At 39.5% G+C, this 21,511-nt stretch overlaps 1 protein-coding gene across 3 annotated transcripts in view; it reads right to left on the reverse strand.

Annotated features, from left to right (window-relative positions):
- Nucleotides 1-16,391, reverse strand: part of PIAS1 (protein inhibitor of activated STAT 1) — a 121,584-nt gene extending 105,193 nt beyond the window's left edge. For all 3 annotated transcript variants that reach the window (XM_039219355.1, XM_039219346.1, XM_039219359.1), the window contains exon 1: nucleotides 16,341-16,391. In XM_039219355.1, coding sequence (XP_039075286.1) covers nucleotides 16,341-16,364 — 24 coding nt within the window. In that variant the 5' untranslated portion in view covers nucleotides 16,365-16,391. The remainder of the gene's footprint in view (nucleotides 1-16,340) is intronic.
- Nucleotides 16,392-21,511: the final 5,120 nt, after the last annotated feature.

The following is a 21,511-nucleotide window of genomic DNA, read 5'->3' on the forward strand; positions in this document are numbered from 1 at the left end:
CTCAGGCACCCCTATCATGTAATTTTAAATTTTCTGCAAACTATATTTTTAAAAAGTAAAAGAAACAGGTCAAATTAATATTTAACTTAACCCCAAATATCCAAAATATTATCATTCCAACATAAAATCAACTTTAAAAATATTATTGAGATATCTTCCATCCCCCTTCTCACACTATGTCTTCATAATCCATTATATATTTGCACCTCCAGCACATCTCAATTCATACCAGCCACATTTTAAATGCTCAATAGCCACATATGACTAGTGGCTATAGTTATGGACAGTATAGCTTTAGAACAGATCCCTGTCATTCACTGAAGGTTTTAGCACCTGCCTAAACTATCCAGACTCCAACCCAATACCCTCAGCTGTATTTCTTAACTTTCTATCATTACTCTCCACCCACAGCCACTCACTCTGGTGGCCACATCTTGGACCTTTCTACGAGAACTTATACCACCTCCAAAATCACTAATTCAAACACTAAGTCCTCCAACTACCACCTCCTATTCATACTTAAGTACCTCCACTACAACAATTCAACATCATACATATCTCAAATTCACTGATGTTATCACTGTCTATCCATCAGCCCTCTTCAGGTCCGGCTTGGAAAGATTTCATTGATCCCTCATCAAACTTTCCTTTGCAAAATTCCCTTCCTCTTCTAGGCCTGGCACACTAAACTGGCTCCAACTTTACAACTCAGGCAGAAAGAAAGCATGCACATAGGCAAATAGATATTACTGTACATCCATAATCATCAACTGCAATGGACACAGGCATCCCACAAATTTTCCAGTAAGGCAGCAATCTAACTTCCCATGATAATTATCTCAATCTTTTCCTTTTTTCCTCCCATATCTCCTTCCTTCAAAAACTACCTTTGATAAGTATAGGTTAAACAAATAACTATTCAGCTTTCTATAACAAAGCATTCAATGCTATTATGTTATTCAAAAAAATAAAACCCCAAAATTTAAAAGCAGCATTTTTTTTTTGCTAATTATGAAAACGTGTTCTTTATAAAAATTCAGATATAGAAAGGTGCAAGAGAACTAGGCTATTTTTCACATACTTAACTGGAATACTAGAATGTATATTTCACAAGGGCTAAGAATCTGTTTCACTCCCAAACACAGTATCTGGTACATAAATCAGCCCTCATTTTTAGTGATGGAATGAGATCCTTGCCCTAAGCAGCTAGGATATGGAAGGCCAAACTTGAAAAGGAAAGGAAAAGGAAAAGTAGGGGAGAATACTTGCTTTCAAGATTTAGCACAGAATACATAGACCCCAGTAAAGGAATAATTATGTTTACTTTACATAAAGCTTTTAAAAATGTATCAAACAAAATAATGGAAAAAAATATATATGATGTATAACACAGACTTTAATGGTTTATGCTTCCACCAACCAAAAAGCTAGACTTTTCTCACCACTTCAACTCAACTTCCTCATGGGCAGCATGGACACATATAAATCTAAGCACTTTTCAAGATTTAACCAAGTGTCAATCACTGTGGCAATGAACTTTAGTCCCTTTGTCTTCCCCAAACACCTTCAGGCATAACTGCTAGATTCTATGGGCACATATATTTACCAGTTTTGCATGTTTTCAAAATTAGGTCTCCAAAACTTCCCTCTCCACCTCTACCTATGGAATCCTCCTCTTCAAAGAACGCTGTATTAAATTTGGAAATTTATAAGACTATGATATAGATAATTTAATCAGAAGCAGCAACTTAAATACACCCTTACAAGTAAACAGTATATATAACTAATATTTCACTACCACTTTTTTTTTTTTTTAAAGCAACTTACTAATACAAATTACCTAAAAGGAACTAGGGATGAGACAGGGCAAGGGTACACCAAAAAAAGGCCTCCAAGTTTTGGAATATTCTATTAAGTTTGATGTTTTACTAGTTCTCTATTAAGTTATAAAATCCTCTACGAAATTATACATATTATTTTGTATATGCATTTTTATTTTTTATTTTTTTATGTTTATTTATTTTTGAGAGAGACACAGAGAGATAGAGTGCACGTGGGGATGGGCAGAGAGAGAGGGAGACACAGAATCTGAAGCAGGCTCCAGGCTCTGAGCTGTCAGCACAGAGCCCGACGTGGGCTGTGATCATGACCTGAGCCGAAGTCGGCTGTGTAACCAACTGAGCCACCCAGACGCCCCTATATATATTTTTTTTAAAGCACCCAACCTTCCTCTCAGGAAAGAACACAATTTCTATTATCACTCATAAATCTTAATTCAACATTGGCAACTATTTAAGAATGGTTATCATATATTAATATGGTTCATACTATGAGCTTCACAAGGTTTACAATGTCCACCAGTTAAATACACACTGAAAACAAACTGAACACAAATACAAACACCTACCATATTTCCTCCCTAAAAGGAAACAAAAAGACAGTAAAGGAAAAAAAAGAAAAATTAAGTCACAAGCACAGAGCAAAAGAGAATATTCAACTGGTTTAAAACAAAAATTTTTTAAAAAGTAAAAGTACTGGGGCGCCTGGGTGGCTTAGTCGGTTAAGCATCCGACTTTCGCTTAGGTCATGATCTCGCGGTTCGTGGGTTCAAGCCCCGCGTCGGGCTCTGTGCTGACTGCCAGCTCAGAGCCTGGAGCCTATTTCAGAGTCTGTATCTCCCTCTCTCTCTAACCCTTCCCTGCTCACGCTGTCTCTCTCTCTCTCTCCTAGAAATAAAAAATTTAAAAAAAAGTAAAAGTACAGATTCAGTCCTCTGAGAAGATAAAATAGAAAATGAAAGGGAGAAAATTACTAAAGAATTCATACAAGGAAATTTCCTAGAAGCGAAGGACATATGTCTCCAGACTGTGCCACCAAGCACCTCAGTACGATGACTGAAAAACACCCATCCAAGGCATTTTATCATGAAGTTTGACATAAAGATCCTAAAACCTCCAGACAGGTCATATGTAAAGGTTCAAAAGTGAAATGGTACTCTGTACCATGTATAATGTGTAAATAACCTTGATTTTATGTTACGGGAGGCAAAGATATATAACAGAAAATGTCTGTTCTAACTGTTCAAAATTCTACCACACTTCAAATTGTCTAGTTTCATTCAACAGATAAAATTAGCCCTTAGAGGAAGTTTTCTGAAAAGCTAAGATTTGTCAAAGATTTAATAGTACACTAACTTTCAATAAGATCATTATTAAAGTTCAATGTTTACTTAAGGTCCTTTCCTACTAATAGATTTTGGTTAATATGGCTTGGCAAAATACTAGCCTAAAATGAATAATCCTCTGTTTTTTTTTTTTTTGAGGGGGAGAAAGAGAGCATGTGTGCACAACTGGGGGAGGGGGAGAGAGACAGAGAGACAGAGAGAGGGAGAGAATCCTAAACAGGCTCCATGCCCAGCATAGAGCCTGTCACAGGGTTCGATCTCATGATGGTGAAATCATTGACCTGAGCCAAAATCAAGAGTTGGATGCTTAACCAACTGAGCCACCCAGGCACCCTGAATGATCCTTTTTTAAAACGTTTTTAAAATGGGGCAGACAGGAAGGGAGGTAGGCAGGGGGCAGGCAGCTAGACAGGAGGGATACAACAATCTCAGAACAAAAGACTACAGTAAGTTTTCCAAAAGAGTTAAATTAAGGTAACTGATTTTTTTTTTTACTCATTTATAGTATTCTTATGTGAAAGTTGAGGAAAAAAGATCTTAAATATAATAACTCAAAAATGTAGAGATTCAAAGTTAAGTAAAACATACAGATCAACCATGCATGGCTCTATTACTGGCCTGAATAAGGCCAAGCAGATAATTATGATGCAAGATAATATGTGTCCACCTCTCCACCAGACTGAATTCTTTTCCATCAGGAATTGTTCTAATTATCTCTATATAATGATGACTAACAATACCAGGCATACAGAATACACTCAAATATTTACTGAATAAATGACTATCTAAAAAGGCCTAACTATATATAGGAAGTAAAATAAGTTATCTTCAAAATCCGTGTTTCTAATGAGCTATGTAGACTGTAAAAGGGAAAACATTAAAGGATCAAGTAATTTTTAAATCAAATGAAAAAATTATTTTTGTATTCATAAGATATTACTTCAATCAAATACCCTAAACCAGGGCACCTGGCTGATTCAGTTGGTAGAGCACACAACTCTTGATCTCAGGACTGTCTGAGTCCCACACTGGGTGTACAGATTACTTGGGAAAAAAAAAATCTAAAAAAAAATACCCTAAACCCATAGCTAATTAATAAGCACTTAACTATTTGCACTTCACATCAATATCACTTTTTCCCTTGATTGACTTTAGGTACAGATTACATTCAATTGAGGACAAACCTCCTGAATCCCAGCAGCGTTCACAGCATTCTCACCATCCCACCCCACCATACAACACACGCATCACCCTCAGAATCCAGTCCTTCAAACGGATTATGCACTTATGATGACAAGACATTTGAACATCAAAAAATGAGCCACTTTTACTAAAGCTACAGATAAAACTGGAATGTTTGCAAAAGAAAATGTTCAGTATCACCCTCTACACTCAACAGAATCACCTGTTAAGATCAGTAGATTCCAGAAAATACCTCAGTACAGTATGAAGTGTTTACCTACAAGAAAATATGTTCTAAACAATCATCAACCAACCCATAAAGTAGCAAAGTTGAACACACTCAACTAAACTATTCCAGAGTTACAACACATTTTTATATGCAAATAATGCTGCTAACTACAAATGAGTATTATCTGATATTCTTTCTATTGGGCATAGGAGGGTTGCCACTTGGAAAAACCGTGGGGCTCCTGGGAAGTTCAGTCATTTAAGCATCTGACTTTGGCTGAGGTCATGATCTTGTGGTTCTGGGAGTTTAAGCCCATTGGGCTCTCTGCTGTCAGCATGGAGCCTGCTTTGGATTCTCCGTCTCCCTCTCTCTGCCCTTCCCCTGCTTACACACACACAGACTCTTGCCCTCTGTTTCTCTCTCAAAACTAAATAGACATTAGACAAATTTTTTAATTAAAAAAGTTTTTAAACTAGTCTGGAATTAAGGGTTATTAACTTTAACTGTTCCCCCCTTCTCATTAGTCTAAAATATTCCTGGGATTACTATTTAAATTTAGGAGTGAAAAATAATTGCAATCCTAAAATTCAGGTTATTTTCCCTAATTAGTTCAATTACACAAAGAATAGCATACTTAAAAAAAAACTTTCACCTTTAAGGTGTCACCTGAGTTTGAAATCACTGATTCCAATAACTTTTGTACAAAATTCATTTTCCAGGGGTGCCTGGGTGGCTCAGTTCGTTAAACATGAAACTTCTACTCAGGTCATGTTCTCACAGTTTGTGAGTTCTAGCCCCAGGTTGGGCTCTGTGATGACAGCACAGAGCCTGAAGCCTGCTTCGAAATCTGTGTCGCTCACTCACTCGTGCGCTCTCTCTCTCTCTGCACTCCCCTCTCAGAAATAAACATTAAAAAAAAATTTTTTTTTTTAAATCTTCGTTTTCCAGTCTGACTTTGACATCCTGGGGAAAGACGCTTGAGGAATACAGAGGCTGAAGCTTTTCAAATACAACTCTAAAGAAGGTAGAAAGAAACTAGAAAAGCATTCAGAGTTTTATAATCTTGAGGTTCCACTTCAATCCCATAAGAGGCAAAGGAAGAAAATGAAATAGGTCGAATACAAACCAATCATCTTAGATATCTGGTAAGAGCTAAGAGGATCTGCCGAAGAGGAAATTATTGGCTAAAATAGGTTAGGGGACATCTGTATGGATTTTTCATTTATCCAAGCCATTTATATCCTCTACAACAGAAAAAAGCCAATCAAGGGTTGAGACATAACCTTGAGAAAATAAAAAGTTATACAATTCCCTCACCATTACTGATTTAAAACACTTGAGAGCTGTGTCATTCAATGCAATGCATTAGTATTTTTACTACAGAAACGCAGGATAAATTCAACAGTTTCTGGTTGCAAAAAACTTGCTTTGTGAATGGGATCACTATTATCTATAAACAAGCTATTTTTTCTTTTAAATAATCAAAAAATACTACGGGCGAGAAGGTAAAAGGGAAAGTCTCATTTTAAGCTACAGAGTCTAGTACGTGAATCTTATACAGTGTTCAGGTTCTCAAAGGTTTTGCTCTCTGGGCTCTTTTACAGTCTAGAAAATGGAGGACACCCCAAAATCTTTGTTGATTAAATGTATCCATATTTACTTTATTAGAAATTAAAACAAATTTTTTAAAGATTTCTCATTTAAAAATAAATTCACAGGGCACCTTGGTGGCTCAGTAGATTAAGCATTCAACTTCAGCTCAGGTCATGAACTCGTGGTCCGTGAGTTTGAGCCCCGCGTCGGGCTCTGTGCTGACAGCTCAGAGCCTGGAGCCTGCTTCAGATTCTGTGTCTCCCTCTCTCTCTGCTCCTCCCCGACTCATGCTCTATCTCTCTCTGTCTCTCAAAAATAAATAAATGTTAAAATAATAATAATAATAAATTCACTATTAACATAAATTACATATACATTTTAAGAACTAAATTCCAAGACAAATATATATGAGCAAGAAAACTGTCATCGTTTTATATTTTTGCAAACCTCTTTAACGTCTGGCTTAATAAAGACAGCCTGATCTCATATCCACTTTTGCATTTAATCTGCTGCATGAGGTTGTTTTGACTTAAGTACACAAAGAAAATTCAGCTTCACACAAGTATGCAGTTGGAAAAAGATAGTATTTCAATAGCCTTTTCAAGTAACTATGGATATTCTTTGATCCTTCACCAAAACTCAGTGCATGGCAGTTTCTTATAGGCTGTTGCATTATGGAATCTGAAACTAGATCAGTGAACACTTCCCACTCTGATTTACTGAAATCCACTGGTCTATCTTCTGTTTCCAATGGATCTTTTAACCCATGCGTGATTTTGTAATACTATGCATTATTTAGAAAGCATTGCTTCACTAGGTTACACAGCTCTTCTAAATGTTGACACTTTCACTACAAAACTTCAGTATATCACATTCATTAATACCACTGCTCTTATCAAAAAGTACTGGGAAACTGTCAAACACAGTAGCAAATATAAGTCTCCCAAAATTCCATTTTCACTGGAAAGCTTGAATTTTATCATCAGCAACAAATATTGTCAGTTGTTTTTCTTGTAGAGAAAATGTCTGCTGAATATCCAAGTCTGTATTACCATACTTGGTCAGCCATTTTTTCAAGTAAAATGGTATTCCATTAAAAAGGCAGCTAGTTCAGCCCATAATTCAAACAACTGCACAAGATCTTTTCTTTGAGTTAACCATCAGGTTTGGTATCAGGTTTGGTACTTAGTAAAAGTGCTTTTACAGGTACTTGCCATTTCATCATACAACATGTATTTTAAAATGTACTCAGGGAATGAGACATAATCAAATCAATACATTTTAGGAGGGAGGTTTATTTAGGACACTAACTGTAACTGGCATTTGTTTTTTAATTCCAAATGCATGGTGATGTAGTCAACTAGTATAGTTTTAGTACCACTCCCTTAATTCATGCTAAAACACCAGCAGTTTAACCCACCACTGAATCTGCAAGCACCTCACTATTATTAGAGAAATCCTTTTGACCTGGAGGACCCCCAGAAAGAGCCTGGTGAACCACCAGAAGTCTGGAAAATGGACTCTGAGAACCACTGTAATAGCTAATGTATTACTTACATCATTTTTTAAAAAGATGATTTTTAACTAAATATTCCGTTATAACAAGAATGTTTAAAAACACACACATATGCATATAGATATACTCAAATCACTGATAGCCTGGTACCTCACAGTGGTACTCAAACACAGTGGGAACTCAAACAGAATGAATGACAGAATGTGGTAGATATTTCTTGAATAAATAACAAATGACTGCCAAGTACCTACCATAAGCTGGGTGCCTCTATATTCCATTCCCATTCTTGGGTAACTTACAGAACCCTAGAGACTAGGATGATGATTTTAATGTATAAGAAAAATGTTTATCCTGAAATCTTTCAGATCTTTTTTTAAGATTAGACCTACATGCCTGCAAGAAGAAGTCTTAAAATTCACCATAAAGCACAAGATAGCATGTTAAATTCTATTTTAAGCACTATGCCATGAAGCTAAAAACAGGCTTGCTCACATTCAGAAACCCAAATACAAAATGAACTGCTTTGGCTATGCACTGCCAGAATCCCATAAAGAGCTTACATTCCATTTCCCCTCAAGCCAAACACCCCTTACCTGTTTTAGTTTCTGTTAGTATTTTTCAGTGAAACTCCAAAGCTAATACCAGAGATGTTACATTAAATGTGGCAATTTTTTTTAAAAAGCAACAATATAACAAAACCATCAAAACAGGTGAAGAACTTTTAGACATATAGGTTGATTTTGTTTGATAAACAAAGTATGTGCACTGTTAAAAAGAATGAGACCATCTCACTTTGGGATATGGCATGAAAAGATCTTCAAAAAATATTATTAAATTAAAAAAAGGGGAGCAAGTCAAAGTATGGTAGGTATAGTATAACCCTATTTATGTCTTTAGAAAATATAGTTATGTACATGTACATTTATTAATACTAAGTTCCTTCTCTGTGCCTACTCTGTTCTGAATCTAGACATACAGACATATAAAAAAATCACAAATATTATACAAGCACACACACATGCTCAAAGAAAAATGAATAGGTCGGACACAGAAAGCTATATATGATTTCATTTATATGAAATGTCCCACATAGGCTAATCTGCTTTCTGTCTCTGTCGATTTGCCTATGTGGGACATTTCATATAAATTTACAAAGACATAAAATCTACAGAGACAAAACGATTAGCAGCTGCCTCAGGGTGAAATGAGTTGTGGGCAATGGGGGAAATAGCTGAAAGGTGTAGGATTTCTTTTGGGAATAAGGAAAATATTCTAAAATGGACTATGGTGATGGTTGCACAACTTTGTATATGTATTAAAAACCATGTAACTGTATACCTTAAACAGATGAACTGTATGGTATGTGAATTATATCTCAAAAAGCTGTTATGCTCCCCACTCCCAAAAAAGAATAGTACCAAAGTGATTACCTCTGGGGGGAGAGGGGAATTTGAAGATAATGAAGTTGTTTAAAAATGTACTCTAGTTACTCCTATACCATTACAATATGAAATGTATTCACTTATTACCTATATAAGTTAAAGAAACATAAAAGACAAACCTGAAACAGTCTCAAAAATTATTCTAGATATAATGTTATTCAAGTTCATCTATAAAGCAGCCATGAAAAAAAGTGAAGATGTAAATTGTAAATATTTAGACCATCATACAGATAGGTGCATCAGGCCCCTTACTAACAGAAACAAATGGTGAACATAATTTGTTCATTTCACAAATATATCTTAAGCAGGCACTGTGGCCACAGGGTAGGGATTGAGGAAAATGGAAGTGGTGTACAAAGCACAACGCTAGTCAACAAAAAGAAACAAACTAACAGCTCTGGCTTTAAGTTAAGGACTTTTGCCATAGCGTGGAGGAGACAAAACACACACAAAGTGGGCTGGGATCAGAGTATAGAAAATCCTGAATACCTGAGAGCTAAAACTTAATCCTGTTTTCGATGGAAAGCTATTGGAGTGACAGGAAAAGAATGTTTTGGGAAAATTAACCTGGCAACCAAAGGGGGAAAACTGAAAGAAAGCAAATAGCAGGAAAGGTAAGAAGGAGATGAAGTTTTAAAAAACAGGAACATTTGCTGGGGCACCTAGGAGGCTCAGGAGGTTGAGCGACCAACTGGGCTCAGGTCATGATCTCGTGGCATGAGTTCGAGCCCCGCATGGGGCTCACTGCTGTGGGAGCAGAGCTTGGGATCCTCTGTCCCCTTCTCTTTCTGCTCCTCTCCCCCCAAAAAAAATAAAATAAACATTAAAAAACATAGGAACATTTGCAACAATCCTGTGAGAGTTAGTGATATTTCAGTTACCAGTTGGTGTTCAAATGGTTTAGATGTATTTTGTTTGCTTGATCTAAGGTAAAACAGAAAAGGAAAAAAAGGCAGTTTCTTCATTATGCTGAGTTTTGAATATTCATTACAAAGAATGAAGTTTTACCAGAAAATGCTGAAGGGAGGAAGGGGTGGAGGGCAGAGGTTGGCTATCATTTCATGTGATACCACTTAAACCAAAAGTAAAGGGAATCAAAAGAAATGGAAGTTCCATAATTTTTAACATGGAAGGGGAAGTATAATCAGAACCAATTTGTAATAAGAGTAGTAAAAAGTGCATGACAAGTATGAAACTGGTAATAAAATATAACTAAGTACTTAATATTTCTTTGTCACCTATTTTTAAAAATCCTCATGGTAAAACTTGTTACCAATTCAAGTTTAGGTGATCAATTTTTGAGTTTGGTCTATTTCATACCCTTAACCTCATCAACTCTGCCTTCTACACTACAGTACTTTTCAGATATTGCACGAATTATATACATATACATATAATTGCACATATATATAAAATTTAATGTTTGTTTATTTTTGGAGACAGAGCATGAGTAGGGGAAGGGCAGAATGAGAGGAAGACAGAATCCGAGGCAAGCTCCAGGGAACCGGACAGGGGGCTCAAACTCACCAGCCTAGATAATGACCTGAAGTTGGATGCTTAATGGACTGAGCCACCCAGGAGCCCTGCACAAATTATATTAACTCAAGTGACATGTGCATTTATTGATTTAACCCATACACAAGTTTCTCCTTATAACAGAAAAATATTTTCATTGCCTATGTAATTTCTTTTCTAGAACAGCCTCCTCAAAACAATGTTACCTACCAATCTAATACTAAAGCAACACTTAGTTATAAGATTAAAAATATGAGTAAGACAAGTTCTCATTCCACTTCATCTATATTAACGCTCAGCATTGCTTTTCCTAAAATGTCAGGTAAAAACAGATGCAAATCTAAACAAGGAACATAAACTTCCAATATTTGGTTACTGTGATACAATTTCAAAAAATCAAACATACTTGAAATAAATGATAAATGCTGTTTGATACTCTATTTCATACTTTAACAAAAGTTCTGGTTGAGAAGTAAAGTTTACTTACATTTTATAGAATATATCTCTGCCATCATTTAATAATCTTAGCTGATAGGTTTACAGAAATAGAAACAAAAGTATAGACAACGAACAAATCAAGAATTACTTATTTCACTCACAATACTTCATCTGATCAAAATACCATTTGCAGTGCTGCCTACAGCACAGAAAAGGTTCTGTCATTATCAATGTATATTGTTATAAAAAAAAAAAACTTGCCAACTTTTAGATCAGGCTGTTTTAGACACTGTTTAAAATAGCAAAAAGTTGGAAATAATCTAATTGTTCAATGATAAGGTACTAACTGAATAAAATAACAATGTTAGCTTTCAAATGATGACACAGATCTCTATTTACTAACCTGGAAAGATAGCCATGAAAATAGCAGATTACAAATAAAGAGAACTGTGACCTCTTTTTGTGATGAATATACATATGCATATGCTCACACAGAGAGTCTAAACAGATAGATACCCAATTGTTAATCATGATATTTCTAAGTGCTGGGATTACAGGTGTTTATTCTTCTGCTCACTTTTCAGTATTCTCTGAAATTTTCAAAGTAAAATGACATTTGCAAGAATTAAAACATCTATCATTCCAACTAACAAACTCCAAAATCTTCCTTGCAAAAAGCCCAAGGAATATCCAAAAATACCCTGGCATAGAGCACATAGAGCAAGAGGGAAAGTATTAGCAACAACATAACTAAAATTCTTTGTGAGCCAGGCACCCTGGAAGGCTCCAGAACCGACATGGCACCTTTACAACAGCCTATAGACTACGGGTTTGAAATAGCAAGACCTAGGTTCAAGTCCCTGCCACTTTTATTTGTATGACCTTGGGCTAGTCGCTTACTCTTTCTAGTCTCACTTTATCAATGAAAGAGAGAGATTACCTGTCTTCCTACCTCAAAGAACTGTTAGAAAGATCAGATGAGATAATGTGATATATTATGAGCTGCAAAGTATTATATAAAATAAGATATAATTCATTCAAACATTAAAAAAAAAGTGTATAATGCCAGAGCAAATTACTTCGGAAAACAGTGCAATCAATCCTACAATGAACCAGGGGTCTTGCTGTTAAAGGCTACCTCTCTTTATAAACAGCCAATTTTCCAGAAACTCAGATACTTCTTCCCAGTTTCCACTACATCCGTGAGCCATTTCATTTTCTTATCCCTAGTTACCACCAAGAAAGGGTACAAATTATATTGAACTCAAAAAGCCTCAGCAAGAACCCTGGAGCAACATGTTGATGGAGTTCACCAGGAGAAACCCAAGGTTAATCAGCTGTGGACTCACCACTAAGCACTATTCCAATCCACAGCGGTGACAAGAGACTCTTTGAAGAGAAAGACAATACAATGACCCAGGAGAAAACTGTGGCTGAAAAAGCAGTATTTCAACACAATTCTATGAAATACTTAAAAACTAAAGTGTTTTATAAACTGTTTTTAAATACCGTTCATAAAAATGGTGACAAAACAAAAGTCATCTAAATGTGGCACTTGACACAAAACCAAGCTAGGGAGATTCAAATCAAATCCAGGAATAAACTGTCAGATTTATGTGCTTCTATCTGAAAGAATGGCAGATAATTCATACCACAAAGATCAAAATTAAGCAGCTATTTCTTGAAAATAAAGTGGCAGACACTGACAACACAATTTACTGACATGTTTATAGATACTTTTAAAAACATGGCTTCAGGGTGCCTGGGTGGCTCAATCTGTCCAACTCTTGAGTTTGGCTCAAGTCATGATCCCAGGGCTGTGGGATCAAGCCCCACAACTGGCTCTGTGCTGAGCATGGGGCCTGCTTGGGATTCTCTCCCTCCACACACACCCCGACCCCCACCATCCCTCTCCCCTGCTCAGCTCTAAACTAAAATAAATAATAAAAGAATGACTTCTCTTCCCAATAAATTCCATTTATTTTACTCCACTAAAATGAACTTCCATCCCACTGTTCCTCCCATGAGTTAAAATGGCAATGTAACTTGACTTGAGCTCTAGTGCAAAAAAAATTGTAATTAAAAAAAGTACTCTAAGAGGAACTGCATGAAGCTGTCAGATTATTAATTTCCAAGATCATCTGGCCATCACACCCTCTTCCTTTTTAAGTTCCTAAAGATTAATAAAATGCTCACTCTCTACATTCTTACAAATGTCATTTATGGGTATTCCCCTAATGAAAAATTAAATCTTTCATAAACAAATGTGCACAGAGAATTCTTTTTGATATGTATGACTCACAATCTAATTTTTATTGGCAGTATCTTCAAGTGTTGCAGCTCTCACTATTCCTACAGGAAATACAGATCTATCCATCTTCCCATCTGATCCTTGTAGATTTGTTATAGATTTAAAAGGACTCACTAAAATGGGCCGTGAGGAAAATAATCATGAATACAATCCACAGCAAAATGAAATGTGGGTTGTGAATTAAGATAACATAAAAGTCACTGTATTTACTCAAAGCCTCATAGTTGGAAATCCACTGTAAGTACTGTATTTTCACCTAAAACTTTGGAAAAAATCTGTTTTTTTTCCTTAAATCTTATTCTGACTTTTTCCTACCTTATTAGGAATGCTATTTACATCCAAAACAAAACAAAAAAAAACACCACCAGAAAATATAATTTCCAAAAGGAGTATCTTCCAAAGCTTGCTGCACAGAAAATTATATACACACATTCTCAAATAACTATGGTAGGCATTCCTAAGATCATCTACCACCTCCAAAAAAAAGAAAAAAAGAAAGAAAGCAAATCTAACCACAATCAAGTACTGAAATTTTTAACACAGCTATCACCAGCTAAGCAATTTATCACAGCTTCTCAAAGTACTGGGCACACACAATGACAAACCAGTATGTCAAAACAGTTATTATAATTTGAAAAAATTGTACTACAGGAACCTAAGACTAGTTTTTCCTCTGGGGGGAAAAATTCAAGTAGATTTTTGAAAGGGCAAAACGGGAGACCAATTTTAGAAAAATAATGTTCCCCCCCCCCCCCCCCCCAGTGTTTGGCGTTTATCAGATACAGGCTCATTTTTGTAAAGAGAAACTTTACCTAACAAGACTCACACCAGGGATCTGATCTATCCCCAAAGGCACTTTCTTAAAATGAGAAAGAACAAAGGAGGAAATCTCCCAGCATGTGCTTTCCATACCAGTTTCTTAAGAGTGACAATATAGCCAGCAACAAGCTTTTCAGCTTTATTCTGTGGCCCCTGTACAACACAACTGATTAGCTAGCACTCAAAAGAATTCCCAACAAAATAAATATTAGAAGGTAAAGATCATAGCAACATAGTGATTACATCCTAAAACTACATAAGACTTGTATCTTATTAAACTTGTTTAATAAGAAACTCTTGAAACTTCATTTCAAGAGTTAATGACCTCAAAATATTCAAATTCCTGAGGCTTTTTCATTTCAGTCAATAGTTTGAAACTGGGGGGCGGGGGGGGGGGGACGAAACCAACCATTCCAAATCTGCTCTCTCTTAAATTAATGTGTAATTAGAAGTCAATTTAAAAAGAATGACATTCAAAGCCAGTGCCTTAATACACAGATTTGGGAATGTTAACAATTGCAAAATTATTGGGGAAACCGATCTTTCAGCGAAGCTCTCCACAGAAAAACTCTCCTGAACAAACCTGGCGTTTGGTTGTTCTAGAAGCTGTCGTTTCAGGGTAACACGGGAACAATATTTTAAATAATTTTTATTAATTATAGGAAGAGGAACCTCCCCAAAGGTTTATAAGTGAATATCCCCATCTCCACTCTGACAGAGATGTCAGTTCTCTGGGTCAAGATAAAACCAGCTGCTTGGCTCACACACAGGAAGCCAGAGAGGGGAATATCGCGTTCAGAGCCTCGAAATAATACGCGTTAGTTAAAACTGCCTGCTACTAAACCAAAATTATTCAAGCGGAGCCCCATTTGTCACAATCCAATCATAAGGGTTCCACCCCCCTCCCCCAACAGCTTGTGTAGTGGTTCGTATATCTGCTTCGGTAAAGAAGCCATCATCAGGTAAAGAAGATTGGGGTGGGAGAAAAAGCGGGGAACAGGGGGCACCCTTTCATCCGATTTCGCGAGGCGTGAGTAATTGGTACAGTTGAGAGGAACGGAGGAACGTTCTATTTATTGGGGGCTGAAGTCGGATGATGGGAGAATTTCGTTCAAATCAACATGGCCAGCAAGATGTCCCTACAAACAAAAGGCAACGGGGGGATATAAACACGAACCATTCACATCCATCAGCTATAGTATCGCCATCATGGTGTGTGCAGAGACCCCCAAAGGCTCCTCTCACCCTCCACACCAGCCAGAGGAAGAGCAGGAAAAGAAGGGAGAGGTAGCTGCTTCCCACCACCCACTACTGCTTCCAAATACACACCCTTCGTGGGGGGGGGGGGGGGGCGTTCTTCCCCCCACCCCCCCACCCCCGGTTGCCCAGAATCAGAGAGAAAGTAACGTCCCGCCCAAGCAGACTCCCCCGCTACCCCTCAGCCGAATCCCAACGCCGGCCCCGGGGCTCACTAAACTTTACCGGAGCTTCTCCCCACATCTCCGCCCCAATGCCCCAAGATCGCGCTGCCCACAAGCGGGGCACCCCGGGCGCCTCCTGACAGGCGGGCAGCTGGGGAGAGCCGAGTCCGGGGCGGGGGCGGCAGGGAGCCACTGAGGGGCGGGGCGGCCGGAGCCAAGTTCCCGGGGGTCTAAGGAGAGCTCCTGACAGCAGCCCGGGACTGCAAAGGAGGAAGAGGAAGCGGTGGCGGGGAGCTTTCCCAATCCCCCCTACACGAACACCCTGCCCCAGCCCCCGTTCCCCGTGGGGGGGCGGGGAGGCTGGCTGGAAGGTGAGGAAGCCGAGCCCAGGGGGCAGCCGAGGCCCCCACCTCCCGACTCGCGATCTCTTCCCCCGCCACCCCCGCCAGAGGCGCCCACAACAATAACACGCCGGGGACGACCCGTCAGCGCCCCCGAGGCACCCGGGGCCCGCGGCCCGCCGCTGCCGGGCCCCCTCAGCTGGGGCCGGGCGCGCCGCTCCTCCCTACAACTCCAGGCCCGGGTGGAGTCAGGCCCGAGCGGCCCCCCAGGGTCAGACCCATCCCCCCCGGCACCAGCGGCGCCGTCTCCGCGGCCGAATATTAGAAGTGAATTCGAGCTGCGCTTTACCTTTAGTTCCGCACTGTCCGCCATCTTGCGTCTGTCAGCGCAAGCGCACTGAACCTCGCCGGGGGCCGCCGCTAGACCCGCCCCTCTAGCCGGCCTGGCCCCGCCCCGGCCCGGCCCCTCTTGCCCCTCCACCTCCCCGGCCCGCCCCCGGCCTCCGCCCCTCTCGGGGCGCTCGGAGCCCCGCCCCGGGCACGTACGGCAGGGAGACGGGCACGTACTATTTAAATAATGGCGCCAAGCGGGGAGGTTTGACAGTTACTCCCCCCCTCGGCCTCCCCGCCCCCCATCCTCGCCTGGCTGGCTCTTCCAGAGAAAGGCCGGAGCGAGTGGGCTGCCGGCCTGAGCCCCGCCCCTCCGCGGCCTGCAGAACCTTGCTGCCAAGCTTCGGTGATTACAGTCACAGAAACTATAATGGCCCCCTCCCCCAACCCGCGAGTCCTTTCCCGCACCTGCTACCTGCGAGGCTACTACAATCCGTTACTTTTGAGGATCACTTGATGAAGCATTTCCTGATTTATTAGCTCAGATCCTCTTCATGACAGCGCAGAGGTTACAATTCCCGTGGTGTATGGATAGATAGATAGATAGATATGTTTAGATAGATAGATAGATAGATATCTTCACAAGATATATATACATCTTCAGAAATGAAAGCGCAGAGAGGGAAAGTGACTTGCTCAAACACTTGACGGGAGTGACCTAAGACAAAATTCTGAAGACGTTCCTTCATTAACTCTTTGTCTCAACAAATAATTATTTAGTGATTATGTACCAGTCCTGTTTCTTTATACATACATAGGAAAATTAAATGCAGCAAAGTCCCTGCCCTCCTGTAGTTCTCTAATGGAGGAATCAACAAGTGAACCAATAAAGATACAATTACAAATGGTGATGATTACCAGAAAAGAGCAAAGGGTCCAGTGAGAGAATAGGGATTGGAAGGAGATGTACTTAATACAAGGAGGGCTTTCTCCAATCAACTGACATTTAAGTAGATGTGATGAAAGAATTATTTCACACCTTTTCCTCCCTACTAGAGGCCTCCGATACCTCCTCCCCAATCCCCACTTTTTCCTCACAATTTTGCTTCATACCTCAAGGAAAAACTTAAAAGATGACAGGCATGAACTCTCTTATCTTCTCCCCACCCGAACTATTCTTACAGACATAGTTACATTTGGGTTACTATGAATGAAGTGTCCCTGTGCCTATGAAGGCCAGTCTCTCTACCAGTGACTTGGATTCCTTTCCCTCCCACATTCCTAAGAATTTTACTCCTACAATCACCTCGCCCTCCAACACCATTACTTTTTCCCCTATTAGATTACTCCTATCAGCATATAAACACACTGAAATTCCTCCCATCTAAAACAAACCTCCGTTGGCTCCAAAATCTCCTCCAAAACTGCTCTATTTCTCTCTCCATAAATTCTCCGAGAGGTTTTTCAAGATCTCTCTACTGTGCTTGTTCCCACTTCCTCATGTCACATTCCCTTCTTAGCCCCTCTGATCCAGCTTTGACTCCTCTCATCAAGATCATTATCAAGATTATTAACGACCTCTGTGTTTCCAAAACCAATTGTCAATTCTCTATTCTTATCTAAAATGACCTCTCAGCTAAATTGCAAACAGTTGACAAGACTCCTTTCCCTTGCAACACTTTTCCCCCTGAACTTTCCTCAGCATCTCACAGTCCTGATTTTCCTGTCCCTTCACTGAGCTTCCTTTTCAGACTCTTCTGCTGATTTCTCCTCTTCGGCTTTAAATGTTGTAGTGCTCCAGGGCTCAGGCCTCACCTGTCATCTCCGCTTAACTCTCCCCAGGTGAACTCATCCAACTCTTTGACATTCAAATTTCTGTCCAGCCCAGACCTCCCCACCCAAATCCAGGTTCACAAATCCAAATGGCTAGTTAATATCTCGGCTTCAGGACTCCTTAGTCATCTCAAGCTTACCATGTCAAATAGAGCTGTGATTTTACCCCCAATCCCATTCCTTTCCCAGCATTCTCAGTGGATGGCACCATCATCCACCCAACTGTACAAACCAAAAACCTGGAAATCATCCTTACTTTCTCTCATTCATCTCTCTCATCCCCATCAGCCAGTCCAACTGACTTTGCCTCTAGACCATATCCCAAGCCTATCCATTTCACTGGCTGTCCGTTACCATCACCCTGTTCCAAGATGCCATAATTTCACAAGTGGATTCTAGGAAGGCTATTCAACTGACAGGACTACATTATGACTTTTGTGGCCCTACACACTTTTGCCTTCTAGGAACTGTGTGTGGTATAATTAAAAAAAAAAATACCGTTTGACTTTTTCCGTGGTTCCCATCACAGAGCTCCTAAACCTTAGAAATTTCCGGAGATAGGACTGTCTTTTGTTATTCAAAATGAGCCCCTTTCCACCGCACCCTGAGTTTATACTAATAAGATGAGAGGGCGTGGCTCCTAGGGAGCTTTAGGATGGGAGCCGGTCTCTAGAAAGACTCAATACACGGTTAAAGGGAAGTTAGTAAATACATGGAAGTCCTAGGAAGTGGATGACCAGAGAGGGCAGGGAATCTCTGCATCCCTTCCTTCATGCATTGCCCTATGCATCTCTTCCATTTGGCTGTTCCTGAGTTGTTTCCTTTATAATAAACTGGTAAAATGTAAGTAAAGTGTTTTCATGAGTTTTCTCATTCGTGAGTCCATTCTAACGAATTATCAAACCTGAGGAGGAATTCTAGGAATCCTCAAATTTGGTCAGACAGAACTACAAGCGGCCCATAGGACTGGCAACTAGCATCTCAAGTGGCGGCAGGCTTGCGGGACTCAGCCCTAAACCTATGGGGTCTGAGTTTACCCCTGGAGTTGATGTCCCAGAACTGAACTGTTGGATGCTTAGATGGTGTTGGAGAATTAGTGTGGAAAGATACCACATATTTGGCATCAGAAAGAACCTCAGAGGCCCTTTCTTCCATTAAAAAAATATCAAAAATTACATTTACAAAAGCTATATTTTACATTTGCATTGGTATAAAGACTAATGCAATCCAAGCAGAGTATACTTATTCTTTCTTCTGAGAATAAAGATTTAAAATATTTTTGTGGACCCTAAAATTATTGTGCTCCCATCCAACACATAGAAATTAACTCAAAATTAATTAAAGACCTAAATATGAGTTAAAACTATAAAACTCTTAAGGGCAAATCTCTATAACCTTGAGTGAGATGCAGCTTTCTGACATATGGATCACACATACATTATTGGTAGGAATGGTATGGCCATTTTGATAATAGTTTTGCAGTTCTTTGAAAACTAGAAATGTATTCACCATGCAACTCAACCATTTCTGGACATTTATCCCAGAGAAACAAAGACTTCTTATCATGCAGGAGTTGTACAAGAATGTTCAGAGCAGATTGACTGATTTAAAGTTTACTTATTTATTTTGAGAGAGAGAGAGAGAGAACAGGCGCATAAGCGGGAAAGGAGCAGAGGGCAAGAAACTGAGAATCCCAATCACCACTGACAGCATGGAGTCCAACCTCACCAACCATAAGATCATAACCTGAGCCGAAATCAAGAATCAGACACTTAGCTGTCCACTGAGCTACCCAGGCCCCAATAGCAGCTTTATTTATAAGAGCCCCAAACTAGAAACTAATCCAAATTTCCTTTAATGGGTAAATGACTAAACCAACTGTGATACTGTAGAATACTACTTAGCAGGCTAAAAACAAAACCAAAAAAACTATTGATTCACACAAGTTGGATAAACCTCATGGAAATTATACTGACTGGAAAACAAAAAACAAAAACAAAACCAATCCCCAAAGGATGCTTCTTGCCTGATTCTATTTCTGTAACATGAATGAAATAACATAATTACAAAGATGGAGAATACACTAGTGGTTGCCAGGGAGTTAGGGAGGGGGCGGGGGCAGGGGAAGGATGGTTCTTACCAATCTCAATTTCTTGATTTTGATATTACACTCTAGTTCCATAAAATGTTAACTTTGTGGAGACTGGGAGGAGGATGCATGAGACTTCCCTGTACATTTCTTTGCAATCTCCTGTGAATCTACAATTACTTCAAAATAAAAGTACACATTTTTTCCAGATGTATATGAATATGTATATCTGAAAAGTATACATATGTGTATATAAATATTGAAGATACACTGTATCTTCAATGTGGGGAGAAGGACACGATCAAAGTGGCAGAGTATGGAAACTCCAAACTCCCATACCTCCATATAAACTTAAAAAAAAAAAAAAAAAGAACAGCAACTTGGGGCACCTGGGTGGCTCAGTCAGTTAAGCAAACAACTTCCGGCTCAGGTCATGATCTCCTAGTCCGTGAGTTCAAACCCCGTGTCAGGCTCTGCGTTGACAGCTTCTGGAGCCTGCTTCGGATTCTGTGTCTCCCTCTCTCTCTGCCCCCTCTCCCCTGCTTGCTCTCTTCTCTCTCAAAAATAAATAAACGTTAAAGAAATTTATTTAAAAACACAGCAACTGTCAGACTAACTTTGTCAGAACTCTGCAAAAACAGTCAAAGGTTTATAGCAACCAAACAAATGCTTAGCCTACAAAAAAGAAAACTTTAAATTTCATGAGACTTTCAGTCACATCTGCCCTATTCCCTCCCTGACTTGGTAGGAGTCTCCACAACAGCCCACCTTCCAGGGAGGGAGCCTTGGTCCCTGGAAATCACTCGTCTGTTCTAATCTTCCTGGGGGCCTGCTGAAGGCCTAATTCAAGGCCTATCTCGGTTATGTTTAACCTGGAACCCGCCACAGGAAAGCTGCAGGTGTTGTTGGAAAGCACTGTCCTGTGAACAAGCAACCTGAAGCTGCCTGGAGCCAAAGATTACAGTTGGTACCTGAACGGACCCCCTAAAGCCAGGGGGTAGAAACTGGGGAGAGAAATTTACCGGGAAACTAGGTCATTCAAATTAGAAAGTGCTCAAGAACACAGGGGTGCTTAGAAAGCCACCCATGTGTCTGAGACAAGATGCATCTCAGGAAAGACCGAAGAAAGCCCTCAGATTCCACCGTTGGCTGAGGTATAGCTCACTGTAACCAGAAAGGGAGATTGAGGAAGAATTTCAAATGGTCTCGTTATGTGTTAAAGAAATAACCCCACACAGACGCAAACCACAATGATTCGGAGAGGTGTT

This window comes from Hyaena hyaena, unplaced genomic scaffold (assembly GCF_003009895.1).
Source record: "Hyaena hyaena isolate Hyena2069 unplaced genomic scaffold, ASM300989v1 scaffold_15, whole genome shotgun sequence".
NCBI classification, from domain to species: domain Eukaryota; kingdom Metazoa; phylum Chordata; class Mammalia; order Carnivora; family Hyaenidae; genus Hyaena; species Hyaena hyaena.